The sequence below is a fragment of the Rhinichthys klamathensis genome, unplaced genomic scaffold (assembly GCF_029890125.1).
Source record: "Rhinichthys klamathensis goyatoka isolate OS25496 unplaced genomic scaffold, OSU_Roscu_1.1 h1tg000657l_1, whole genome shotgun sequence".
Lineage (NCBI taxonomy): Eukaryota > Metazoa > Chordata > Actinopteri > Cypriniformes > Leuciscidae > Rhinichthys > Rhinichthys klamathensis.
The window spans coordinates 431,782-445,123 of record NW_026607100.1 but is presented as its reverse complement, the minus strand read 5'-3'; the positions used below and the strand labels follow the sequence as shown (position 1 = coordinate 445,123).

At 38.2% G+C, this 13,342-nt stretch overlaps 1 protein-coding gene across 2 annotated transcripts in view; it reads right to left on the bottom strand.

The window, feature by feature from the left end:
- The window catches only part of dscamb (Down syndrome cell adhesion molecule b), a 173,110-nt gene that overhangs the window by 58,609 nt on the left and 101,159 nt on the right, over positions 1–13,342 (bottom strand). For both annotated transcript variants that reach the window (XM_056241621.1, XM_056241622.1), the window contains exons 4-5: positions 4,873–5,019; positions 1,525–1,803 (exon numbers count right to left, since the gene is read on the bottom strand). In XM_056241621.1, the coding sequence (XP_056097596.1) occupies positions 1,525–1,803; positions 4,873–5,019 (426 nt within the window). The remainder of the gene's footprint in view (positions 1–1,524; positions 1,804–4,872; positions 5,020–13,342) is intronic.

Genomic DNA, 13,342 nt, shown 5'->3' with positions numbered 1-13,342 from the left:
TCATATTTGAAATCACCAATGAAATCTGACAACAACTGTCTCATAAATGTTGTTTCTAAATGCTTGAATCAAAATTTTCAGGCTGGATCAAGCTAATGCGCAGTGGAAGCGCGTCTGACTGTTTCTATAGGAACCGGAGCTTCTAACGGCTGCAGTGACACGGTGACTTTACCAATTGGTGATTGGCTCTTATTTAGAAGGCGGGACTTATTTTCGACATATTGAGCGTTACACTTTTCCCCATTCAAAACAATACGAGAGACGTGTCTTGTGTTATTCAATAGTCTCTGGTAAAACATGGTTATGGATATTTTCTGTTGATATTCTACACCTTCAAAAGTATAGCATCATTTATAATCCACAATTTGTTGCTTTGGTGACAAACAAACACCAGCACACCTAACGGTAGCCATTTGTTTTGAGATATGGAATTCCTTTATAGTTGGAAGTCTGGGATATTGAACTACAGCTTTGAATGGAACACAGCACAAGTCGAGATTATCAAACCAATCATGTTGTTAGCTAATTTGTGTACTTGCTAATCATGCTCAACTTAAGTTTGTTGGCCAACAGCCAACACAATTTTGGATTGAATTGTATCGAGTCTAATAGGAATTATTTACATGAATTGTTTTGGTTTTCAAAACCAAGTTGTCAAAGGGCACATACAGTAGCCTATCGTGAAAATGTGAATGCTATAAATGTTGAATAATGTCACATTAATGTCACTTTAAAACAAGGGTTCTCATCTCTGGTCATCGAGATCCACATTCCTGCAGAGATTAGACCCTTTCACACATACAGTCTTTACCGGTAAATTACCGGTAACAGATCATGTGTGAACAGGATACCGGTATATTGGTTACGTCAATTTACCAGTAAGGGAAGTTGTAACATTACCAGTAAATTACAGGTATATGCGCTGTGTGAACGCGGAATGAAGATTACCCGTATTTTGCACGTACGATGTCAGAACACACTGACTTAACAAGTCATAAGAAGAGTTTTGAGCCAATCAGAAGCTGTTGAAAGGGCAGTTCATTGAATGATGACACAGATGACACGTTTACTCAGCACTGTTTACAAATGTCTTCAAATTGGAGTGATACCGAAACTAAAGCGCCTCTCCGCGTCCGGGCGGATGAAGAGATTTGTCAACAACAGTTAGCGGTTCTGTAACGTATGATAAAATAACTAGCCTTAAAGGCATAAACTTCCAGTTAATGACGTCAGCACAGAGTTTACCGGTATTTTGTAGCTGATGTTAATGGTCTGTTACCGGTAAAAAGCCAGAACGCTGTTGCTTGTGTGAACGGCACACTTTTGAATTAACCGGTAAAGTCGTTCTTGCAATTTTACGTTAATTTACCGGGATTGCTGTGTGAAAGGGGCCAAAAACACCTGAACAAGCCAATCAAGCTCTTCAGATCACTAGAAAGCTACAGGAAGTTGTTTGATCAGGGTTGGAGGAAAGTGGATCTCAAGGGCAAGAGTTGAGAACCCCTGCTGTAAAAGATAACTTACGTTTGACCACCAGCCGTCCGACCACTTTGGCGTTTCCGAAGCTGTTCCACACCTCACACACATAACTGCCAGCGTCACTGGGTCGCGTGGCCTCGATGAGAAGGCCCGATACACTCTGGTGGTAGCGGCTGTCTGATTCTAAGGGGCTGTTGTCCCTCAGCCAGCGATACCTGGGCGGGGGGTGACCGGACGCTTTACACGGGAGCTCCACCCGGTGTCCCACCATAACCTCCCTCCGTTCAAACCCATCCAGAATCACCGGAGCGGAGTCCACAGGATCTAAAAGAGAGTGAGAGAAAATCCATTTTCTTTATATACTGTAGTAGTGGGAAACTGCTGCGTCCCAATTCAGAGGCTGAATCCTTCGAAGGCCGATTGCATCACAGCGGCGAGACGAAGGCTGTCCCAATTCGAAGGGTCCTCCGAATGCATCCTTCGTTTCCCGTGAAACCAGTGATATGATATTTTTGAGAGAAATTGCCATATCTTACTAAGATGCAATTATATATAGTTTACACTCTATATTATATACAGAAAGGGACCACGGTGAACCTATTTAGACAGTTTGTGAATCCTGTTTCGTTTTCAGACAGTTTAATATACAGTAACTTTAAAAAAAAGTCCAGTCCAAATGTTACTGTTGTCGTCAACGGCAGCTGTCACAGTTGAAAGGCGACAAGAGCAATCCTCTGTAGGCTATAGACCGTCCCATTTAACAACGCTCAGTCCGACCTTCGCGGTCTTCGAAGAAGCGGCCTATGAAGTCTGAGTCCTTCGAAGGATGCAGCCTTTGAATTGGGACACAGCCTATGTCTACTCATCCCATATGCTCAATTGCAACTTGATACCACCAAATTCCATACGTCACAGTGATTTTAGGACAGCAGTGCCAGGCCAGCATTCTCAAACCAGAAGATCATAGCCTCATTAATGTTAGGGTTAGTGAGGTGGGGTTAGCCAGTTGCTAAGGTGAAGCTGGGGCCGGTAAGGCGATCGTCAGCTCTGAGACCGCTGGCCTGGCGACTGCTGTCACATGTGCAATCGGACACATCTCGACCCATGAGCAGTCTGGCTGCAGGGCATCCATTAAATGGACAGGGTGGTGCTGTCACTCCGCAAATCATACCTGTGGTTGTTGTTTTTTTTATTTTCCTATAAGTTATGCTACCATATTACTCCATTTATTGACTAATAAATATATTTCCAGGCTTGTGAAATCCATAAGCAATGCTGTAATGTTTTATCTGTCTGCTTTATTTCTAACAGTCTCTCAGTAACAGTAGCAAAGGATAAAAACAGTTGACATTTTACATATTTATTTCCTTTAGAGAGAGAGAGAGAGAGAGAGAGAGAGAGAGAGAGAGAGAGAGAGAGAGAGAGAGAGAGAGAGAGAGAGAGAGAGAGAGAGAGAGAGAGAGAGAGAGAGAGAGAGAGAGAGAGAGAGAGAGAGATTCATCAATCTAAAAGGAAATGTAATATTAGCATTGTTGCTGTTTAATTACAATGGCGAATCCATCGTGGCGGACAACATAAACCGTGGATGAAACTTTTAATCACAGGTTCGATTTCTAATCCATGTTTCGTTAATCTGTGTTTAAAATTTAAGGGGTGCATCACACCTAGATAAAAAAATCCTTGATTAGCTCTAATCTTTGCTTAATTTAATCCTTATTGGGGCATCCAACCCATTAAGAATTGTTTTCTGAAAAAAAAGGAACAAGTTTATTGTTTGTTTAGAATAAGAAAAAATATATACCTGCAAGTGGGGTAAGAAAAAAATCAACATATTTAAATATTGTTTTTATTATACCCATTGACATATTTTTTCTTGTTTTTAAGCATAAACTCACTTAATTTTGATAGATTTTTTTTATGAAACGAGACTTAATATCAAAAGTCATTCTTTGACATGAAAATGCATCTTGATTTAAGAATTTATAGATATTTGTAATGGAAAACAAGACAATAAGACAACAAGACAAGTGTTAATCTTATATGAATCTGTGATTTGGTATACATTTATACAATCTGATTCGTGCAAAAACAATTCATTTGTAGGTAAAGTGTCACCAGAAGACCCATCCATAACCAAACCCCTAAAGCTAAACTCAAGAGTGATATCACACAAATTCATACAAATTTGTAACCAATTCATTAAATGGTAAAAATACTTATGACTTTGTCATTAGACTGCACTGGTTTGCCATGTCCAAAATCCCTGTATAAAAAATATGTTTTAATTGGCTGACGGTGACATTAACACCCTTTTTGTTTCTAGTACAGACAAAGTATTTGTTGACTAAAACTTTCATCATGTGACTCGGAGCCCTTTAACCCCTTCTCTCCCCCAAAATAAAAAAGGATGCTGGTCATAAGTCCTTCTGAATAGACACATAGAAAGCCAACACTTGAGCGTTTACAGTTCAAGCCTCAGAATTACTCTGACTGTTATTAATATGGAGATATATAATCTCAAACATAAAAACAAACTATTAACAATATATGCTGTGGCTGTAGCGTAAAAACTTAGAAACACAATGAATGTGAAGCCACAATGTGGTCATGCTTCATTTAAAATTTGAGGGTGTTTTATATAAACATGAATTTTATGAAGCATTTTCTAAGACCATGTCATGTGTGTTTTTAGAGAAAGCTTAAAAAAAGGCTATTAAAAAATATAATGCTCCCTTGTAGTCTATTGTTTATGTCTGGTGTGGCGAACTGCCCCATTCATGTTTCTATTGTTCTATCTCTACAAACCTTTCACACCTCTGCCGGTTATGAGACCTAATCTTAATTATTATTTCATCATTATTCTTTTGTTTGTTTTCAACCACTATTAACCTTTTTTCTAGCATTACATGGCTTTCCCATTCATATCGCTTTGATCCCAATATACATTTATCCACCTATTATAAATAGTCTTTCTAAAAAACAAAACATTTTCTTATGAACTTACGTGAATTTGTGACAAAAATCATAATGACATATAACATATACTGCATATGTACTGTACAGCGGGTGAGTCATAACAGCGATCGTGGAAGTAAAAACCCAGGCAAACAGTGCTGGGAGATCGCGGGACATCAGTTGAAAATTATTAGAAAAGAATATTCTGTCTAAAAAAAATGAAGGAAACATGTATGTAAATATATCAATATTTCCAGATATGAGCACTTTTGGACTATATTCAAATCGTACTGTAGAGCAGTCTCTCATACCTTGTTGCTTAATCGTATTGCGGTTTCAATTTTACACACAAAATGTGTAAATAATTGTAATATGATTTTTTGACTAGACATCTGCTGATTTATGAGAAGTCGTGCCAGCAACACAAAGGCCCCTCACCTGATAAAAGCAGTCGGGCACTGTTGCTCTGTCTGGTCTCCCCTGTGTATCGGTGCCGTGTGGTACAGCGATAAATATTCACCGCGTCCTCCGACTGCACATCCAGAATATACAAGGCCCCCGTGGATGTAATAAGATATCTTGATCCTGGAAGAAAAAAAGAAAAAAAAAAAGAGCAAAATATTGTGGTTAGACTTGCCGTAACCCCAATTAAAGTCATATATGTAATTTGACCCTATATATTCCATCAAAAACAAACGTATGTAAAACATTCATGGCTTTTCGAAGATAAGAGAATCCGCACATGATGTCTCTTTGAAGCCAGCGCTGGCAGACCTGAGGGAGTGCAGTATTGAACTATCGGACGTGACTGTTTTGCAAGCGAGCTGATCGCTCAGTCAGTCGCCCAGAGCTTGAAACAGAAAAGCTTTCAACAACTGCAGCCATTCTTACAGTTCACGCAGACACAGCCGGAGAAACGGCACAATTATGACGGTTGGTTCTAGAAATCTCATTCATTTGTTTTCGGGATTATATTGCTTACAGTCAAATGACTGTGTAAATGGACACAAATTACTGTGATGTTGATGCATATGCGAGATGAGAAATGGATCTTGTGGTGCACCGGGGTTGAAAAGAGAGCCAGAGAGAGAGAGAGAGAGACAGACAGAGAAGGAGAAATAGAGAGTCTGCAGCTATAGCAAGCATTGACCTAGTTAGAAATGAGAGTCCAGGATTTGATACCCTAGAGGGGGTTATAGCTCCTAGTTTACATGCAGTTGTCTGAGACCTGCTACCAGCGGTGCAAATGGAAACACTGGGAAAAATGCATCCGTGCGCTGTTGGTTTGAAAAGGTTAAAATTAGAAAGGAAATTCGAGCATGATTCTTAGATTAGCTGAGCTGTGTTGTGGGACTGAGGATCGTACAATTTCACAGCTATTTCATGGTGTGTTTTGTAAGTGGGCCCTGTTTCAGTAACACAAATGAGAGCTTGCACACTTTCAAATTCAAGAAAGACATTTTGATCTGACATATAGAATAGAATAGAATAGAATAGAATAGAATAGAATAGAATAGAATAGAATAGAATAGAATAGAATATATTGTATTGCTACACGACCGGTTGAATTTCCATGATAACACATTTACATGACCACACATATTTTGACACCACACACACTGTTTGGATGTATTAAATATCAAGCCGTGAGCACGAGTACACACATTGTCTTTGAAAACGTTCTCTAGAGTGAAAAGAAACTAAAACTGTCAATTTTTTTTTTTTTTTTTACTGATAATCATGGTATTCCAGAAAATAAGTCGGGTCAAAATTGCATTGCCGAGAAAGAATAAAACACAAATAAGTCACTTTTTATAATTGAATTCAGAAATCATTTCAAATGGCAGTAAGGCTAGTAGTTTCTACTGTGGTGTCGAAGTGTGCTTAAAGTAATATATGGAAAGCAATGTTAAAACCTAAAGAATTTATTTAAAGTGAAATTGAATCTACCGGTGTGTGGGAAATGCGCTTTACAAATGAATTTGTTCGCATACTGTACCTCAGCATGCATCGAAAAGACCTACATTTTGCAGGCAAAATATTATCCATTTACATTATTACAAAATAATGAAATATCATTTTTCCTATTTGTGACTCATGTCATGACTAGGCCTATATTGAATTTGCTTCCATAAAATTCAATACAAATTACCACAGATATCCTTGTGAATTCCCTACCCCTTCACTGTTAAAAAGATTTGTTGGTTTAACTTAAAAAAGTACATTGAAACCCCAAAAATTGAGTTATTACAAAGAAAGAGATTTTGTTCTCTCTTTGTATTAACTCAATTTTTTTAGTTTCAATGAATTAAAAATTTTAAGGCAACAAGGTTACATAGTTCTTAAGTTAAACCAACAAATCTTTTTTAACAATGTAACCTTGTTGCCTTAAAATTTGAAATTCATTGAAACAAAAAATAAATTGTTAATACAAAGAAAAAACAAAATCTCTTTTTTGGGTTTCAATGTACTTTTTTAAGTTAAACCAACAAATCATGCTTTATTATGTATGTTGTAAAAAAAATTTTATTGCTTTCATAGAGTACATTCAGCCAGTGTTTTACAATTTTTTTACTAATAAAAATAATATATATAAATAATTTTTACTAATAGTTTTTTAGGCCATTAAAATACATACATTTACAAGACACTCACAGTTTGCTAAACAAACAAAAAAAGATCTAAATATCAACTCAGGATAATTGATCAAATAACGACATATTTAACTTTAAAGTCGTCTGCCGACGCTCCACGTGGGCGACAGAAGGCTGGACAACATGTTCCCAGCTAATCAATGTTAAATCCAGGATCCAGACTGCCTGTTCCTGAGGGGATGAGAGCACTAATCAGGGATGATTAAGGTCAGAGTTCTTGGATAACCCTGGACTTGGATTTCTCAACCCGCTCACCACACCCTAGGATCGTGAAGTTTCAATACAAGTGCCAGGAGGACATTTCAGGACTAAATGGGTAAATCTCACCAAACCTATAAAGAACATGTCAATCTTTTATAGCGAAATCAACAGCAAGGTATTTTGCATGAAGAAAATGGTTAAACAAATACCGTTTTTAGCAGTGAAGTGGTTGCATTCACACATTTATCAACTGATTTGTCTCACAAATCCTTTGTCTTTCAATGCCTTTGCTCTTTGCTCTTTTTCCAGCGCTCCTCTCCAATTCTTAGCATGAATAATTCATTTGCAGCGAAGCCCCAGTAGTGCACCAAGACACAACACAATAACCTTTTCCACTTCACAGCCATCTCCAAAATTGGTCGAAAATGACACTGAAAAATGTTCAGGGTGCATAAATGAAGTAAAAGCTCATGAAGTTGGAAAGACTGAAACTCCGGCCCTCGCATGTCTGAGCGATGCGTCTGTTCCATGACTCCACTGTTTGGGCTGCGTTCACCCTCGTGTGTCAGTCAAGCAAACAGGCGGCCTCTCATATTTCCTCCATAAATTATTTAATTTTGTTGCAAACCATGCAAAAAAAGAAATGACCGGCAGCCACAGAAATGATTCATCTATATTTCAAAAGGATAAATACATTGTGCATGATGTGCCGTATGAAATAATCATGCATCTGGAGTGAGGCTGATACTGCATTCTCTCTGCATGATTTACTGTGGATTCTAGGTTGGTCAACATGAAAATAAAAGTGCTATTTATTCCAAACGTGACCTGTTGATGTTTCGGCTGCAATATATCAGAATAATCAAAATATATGACTATTAATTGAATACTGGCATCATAGCGAGTGCTTTTGGACCTGTGCAAGACATCGCCAGAAGAAACTCGTGCTCCCACAATGCATCAGCGGGGTGCCTGAGTTTAGAAAGCAGTGTATGTCTCCTTCAAAGACTGAAAATATGAATTCGGAGGCCCGTCGCCTCTGGACTGACAACAGGAGATTTCTGCTGCATGCTGGGAAAGTGGGAAGAAAGCGGGAGCACTGAAATTCATTTCAAATCCAGTGGATTACAACACACTTCTATGGGCAAAAGCGCACACACGATGAATTTCAGACCAATCAAAATGCCTAATGAGCCACTAGGTTTAAACGCACAAGCAATAATCAATTGTAATTTATTCTAAAGAACTCAGATATCCCAGGATCCAGTTCACAGAATAGACAAAGGCAGATACACTACCTTATTTATAGTGATTCGATAAAAAAACCCGTGTTAAGTATAGCACAGCTCTCATGATAGTTTCATTGATATTATTAGCGGAAGTGTGCACACTGAAGAGGAGAGCAAGAGCAATCATGACCCAATTACAGCGCTTGCTCAACGAGAGCAATTAACACATTTATATCAAATGAGTTCAATTAGTGAACCGGGTCCTCTCGAATGCGTTAAGAGACAAGAGGATATTCTGCTGCGCTAAGCGTTGGCATTTAGCGCAACGTAGCATACGCTAAAAGAAAACGTGTCTGCTATACACCACAAATAACCAGAGCTGACTCGAGATTCTTGCATGGTTCATACATTTGTTGAGACAATATCAGAGCTGTTTTGTAATTAAATCAACTGAGGCCAACTCAAGCTGAATTCTTTTAAAATGAGTATCACACGGTGATTTCCATATTTGTCATTGTTCTGACATAAAAAAAAACAGCATGAAGGATAACATTACTATGGAAGCTTGTTTGCGCTACAAAATAAAACATTTTAAAAGATAATTGCACATTTTATCTCACAATTGCGAGTTTACATCTCACAATTCTGACTTTTTTTCTCAGAATTGCGAGCTATAAAGTCAGAATCGCGTGAAATAAAGCCGCAATTGCGTGTAATAAAGTCAGAATTGCGAGATATAGACTCACAACTGCACGAAATAAACTCGCAATTCTGACTTTATAACACGCAATTGCGTGATATAAACTTGCAATTCTGAGGAAAGAAGTCCTTAGAATTGGACTTTATAACTCACAATTGCGTGTAATAAAGTCAGAATTGCGAGATATAAACTCACAACTGCACGAAATAAACTCGCAATTCTGACTTTATAACTCACAATTGCGTGTAATAAAGTCAGAATTGCGAGATATATAAACTCACAACTGCACAAAATAAACTCGCAATTCTGACTTTATAACACGCAATTGTGAGTTATAAAATCAGAATTGCGTGATATAAACTTGCAATTCTGAGGAAAAAAGTCCTTAGAATTGGACTTTATAACTCAATTGTGAGTTATAAAGTCCAATTCTAAGGACTTTTTTTCTCAGAATTGCAAGTTTATATCACGCAATTCTGACTTTATAACTCACAATTGTAAGAAAAAAAGTCAGAAATGTGAGAAAAAAAGTCAGAAATGTGAGATAAAAAGTCGCAATTACCTTTTTTATTTTTTATTCTGAGGCGGAAAAACATTCCACACATAACTCATTTGTACTGTGGTGTTTTTTAATGTTGCCTTAACATTTAAATGAATGTTGTAATGATCGAATTTGTGACATGAGCAAATATGAACAAAACTAACTGTAATAACTGTACTGTGAATGCTGCTTTTTGTAGAACAAAATTATGTCACCGGCATACATTTATTTTACAAGGACAAAACGTTAAAATTCTGTCATCAGTTACTCACTCATGTTGTTGCAAACCCATAAGCCTTTTTATATTCATTTTTTCAACACAAATGAAGATATTTCTAATGAAACCTGAGAGATTTCGGTCCCACCATCGAAAGTTCATTCCAACCTTATTTTAAATCTGTTTAATTTGAGTCTTCTAAAGAGACATTGTTTTACATGATGAACAGATTTAATTTAGTTTGAGTTCTATCAAGAGATCAATATCTTTTAGAGCACAAATTATTAATTGGCTATTTGTGAGTTTGTGAAGATGTGGGTAATAGAGAAATAATATGAATTAGCTGAAGAAATTATAAAAAAAAAATGGTAGTATATGGTGAAATTAATGTATGGTTGCATTGGGTAAAATAGTAGAGTAGATATTAATGTATAATGTAATTGTTGTCTAGAAAATGATCGGTCTAGATGCTTGTGTTTTCAGCTGGCACATTTGAGGGCAGCGAAGAACATTTTTGAAGAATAGTGACATGTCAGCAGGTAGAGTGCATGAGGACTAATCAGACCTCCAATAGGAGCTGATATCAGATGCACAGGCCCCGGATTTTAATAGGGTCTGTTCTCAGCGATTACACTCGTACAATTCGATCAGTGCCAGATAAGTATCAGCATCTGAGACCAATCTGTGGAGGGGAAATTAACACTGATGTAATAAGTTCCATTTATCATTATTAGAGAGACACAATGACAGCTAACGTCATTGTAACCCCCATAATGCTCACATGCACACATCAAAACGAGCTGCTATAAGAAGACGTGTGGCTCTTTGTCATATGCAGGAACAACTAAGTGTAAACACCAGTTACAGGCCTCCCAACCAGGGCTGCGTTTCCCAAAAGCGAAAACTATATTTTTACGAGATAATGTTTTGCGAGTGGGCACAACGTTTCTTGGGGACGCAATAGTTTTCCTAGAGAATGTTTTGTGAGTGAACGCAAAGTTTCTTGGGGGGACACAATAGTTTTACGAGAGAATGTTTTGCGTGTGAACGCAAAGTTTCTTGGAGGACGCAGCAGTTTTACGAGAGAATGTTTTGCAAGTGAACGCAATGTTTCTTGGGGAAAGCAATAGTTTTACGAGAGAACGTTTTGTGAGTGAACGGAAAGTTTCTTGGGGAACGCAATAGTTTTACGAGAGAATGTTTTGCGTGTGAACGCAAAGTTTCTTGGAGGACGCAGCAGTTTTACGAGAGAATGTTTTGCAAGTGAACGCAATGTTTCTTGGGGAAAGCAATAGTTTTACGAGAGAACGTTTTGTGAGTGAACGGAAAGTTTCTTGGGGAACGCAATAGTTTTACGAGAGAATGTTTGCGAGTGAACGCAGAGTTTCTTGGGGAACGCAATAGTTTTACGAAAGAATGTTTTGCGAGTGAACGCAAAGTTTCTTGGGGAACGCAATAGTTTTACGAGAGAATGTTTTGCGAGTGAGCACAAACTTTCTTGGGGACGCAATAGTTTTCCTAGAGAATGTTTTGTGAGTGAATGCAAAGTTTCTTGGGGAACGCAATAGTTTTACGAGAGAATGTTTTGTGAGTGAACGCAAAGTTTCTTGGGGGGACGCAATAGTTTTACGAGAGAATGTTTTGTGTGTGAACGCAGCAGTTTTACGAGAGAATGTTTTGCAAGTGAACGCAAAGTTTCTTGGGGAAAGCAATAGTTTTACGAGAGAACGTTTTGTGAGAGAACGGAAAGTTTCTTGGGGAACGCAATAGTTTTACGAGAGAATGTTTTGCGAGTGAACGCAAAGTTTCTTGGGGAACGCAATAGTTTTACGAGAGAATGTTTTGCGAGTGAACGCAAAGTTTCTTGGGGAACGCAATAGTTTTACGAGAGAATGTTTTGCGAGTGAACGCAAAGTTTCTTGGGGAAAGCCATAGTTTTACGAGAGAATGATTTGTGAGTGAACGCAAAGTTTCTTGGGGAACGCAATAGTTTTACGAGAGAATGTTTTGCGAGTGAACGCAGAGTTTCTTGGGGAACGCAATAGTTTTATGAGAGAATGTTTTGCGAGTGAACGCAAAGTTTCTTGGGGAACGCAATAGTTTTACGAGAGAATGTTTTGCGAGTGAACGCAAAGTTTCTTGGTGAAAGCCATAGTTTTACGAGAGAATGTTTTGTGAGTGAACGCAAAGTTTCTTGGGGAACGCAATAGTTTTACGAGAGAATGTTTTGCGAGTGAACGCAGAGTTTCTTGGGGAACGCAATAGTTTTACGAAAGAATGTTTTGCGAGTGAACGCAGAGTTTCTTGGGGAACGCAATAGTTTTACGAGAGAATGTTTTGCGAGTGAACGCAAAGTTTCTTGGGGAACGCAATAGTTTTACGAGAGAATGTTTTGCGAGTGAACGCAGAGTTTCTTGGGGAACGCAATAGTTTTATGAGAGAATGTTTTGCGAGTGAACGCAAAGTTTCTTGGGGAAAGCAATAGTTTTACGAGAGAATGTTTTGCGAGTGAACGCAGAGTTTCTTGGGGAACGCAATAGTTTTACGAGAGAATGTTTTGCGAGTGAACGCAAAGTTTCTTGGGGAACGCAATAGTTTTACGAGATAATGTTTTGCGAGTGAGCACAAAGTTTCTTGGGGACGCAATAGTTTTCCTAGAGAATGTTTTGTGAGTGAATGCAAAGTTTCTTGGGGAACGCAACAGTTTTACGAGAGAATGTTTTGTGCGTGAACGCAAAGTTTCTTGGGGGGACGCAATAGTTTTACGAGAGAATGTTTTGCAAGTGAACGCAAAGTTTCTTGGAGGACGCAGCAGTTTATACGAGAGAATGTTTTGCAAGTGAACGCAAAGTTTCTTGGGGAAAGCAATAGTTTTACGAGAGAACGTTTTGTGAGTGAACGGAAAGTTTCTTGGGGAACGCAATAGTTTTACGAGAGAATGTTTTGCGAGTGAACGCAGAGTTTCTTGGGGAACGCAATAGTTTTACGAGAGAATGTTTTGCGAGTGAACGCAAAGTTTCTTGGGGAAAGCCATAGTTTTACGAGAGAATGTTTTGTGAGTGAACGCAAAGTTTCTTGGGGAAACGCAATAGTTTTACGAGAGAATGTTTTGCGAGCGAACGCAGAGTTTCTTGAGGAACTCAATAGTTTTATGAGAGAATGTTTTGCGAGTGAATGCAAAGTTTCTTGGGGAACGCAATAGTTTTACGAGAGAATGTTTTGCGAGTAAACGCAAAGTTTCTTGGGGAACGCAATAGTTTTACGAGAGAATGTTTTGCGAGTGAACGCAGAGTTTCTTGGGGAACGCAATAGTTTTATGAGAGAATGTTTTGCGAGTGAACGCAAAGTTTCTTGGGGAAAGTAATA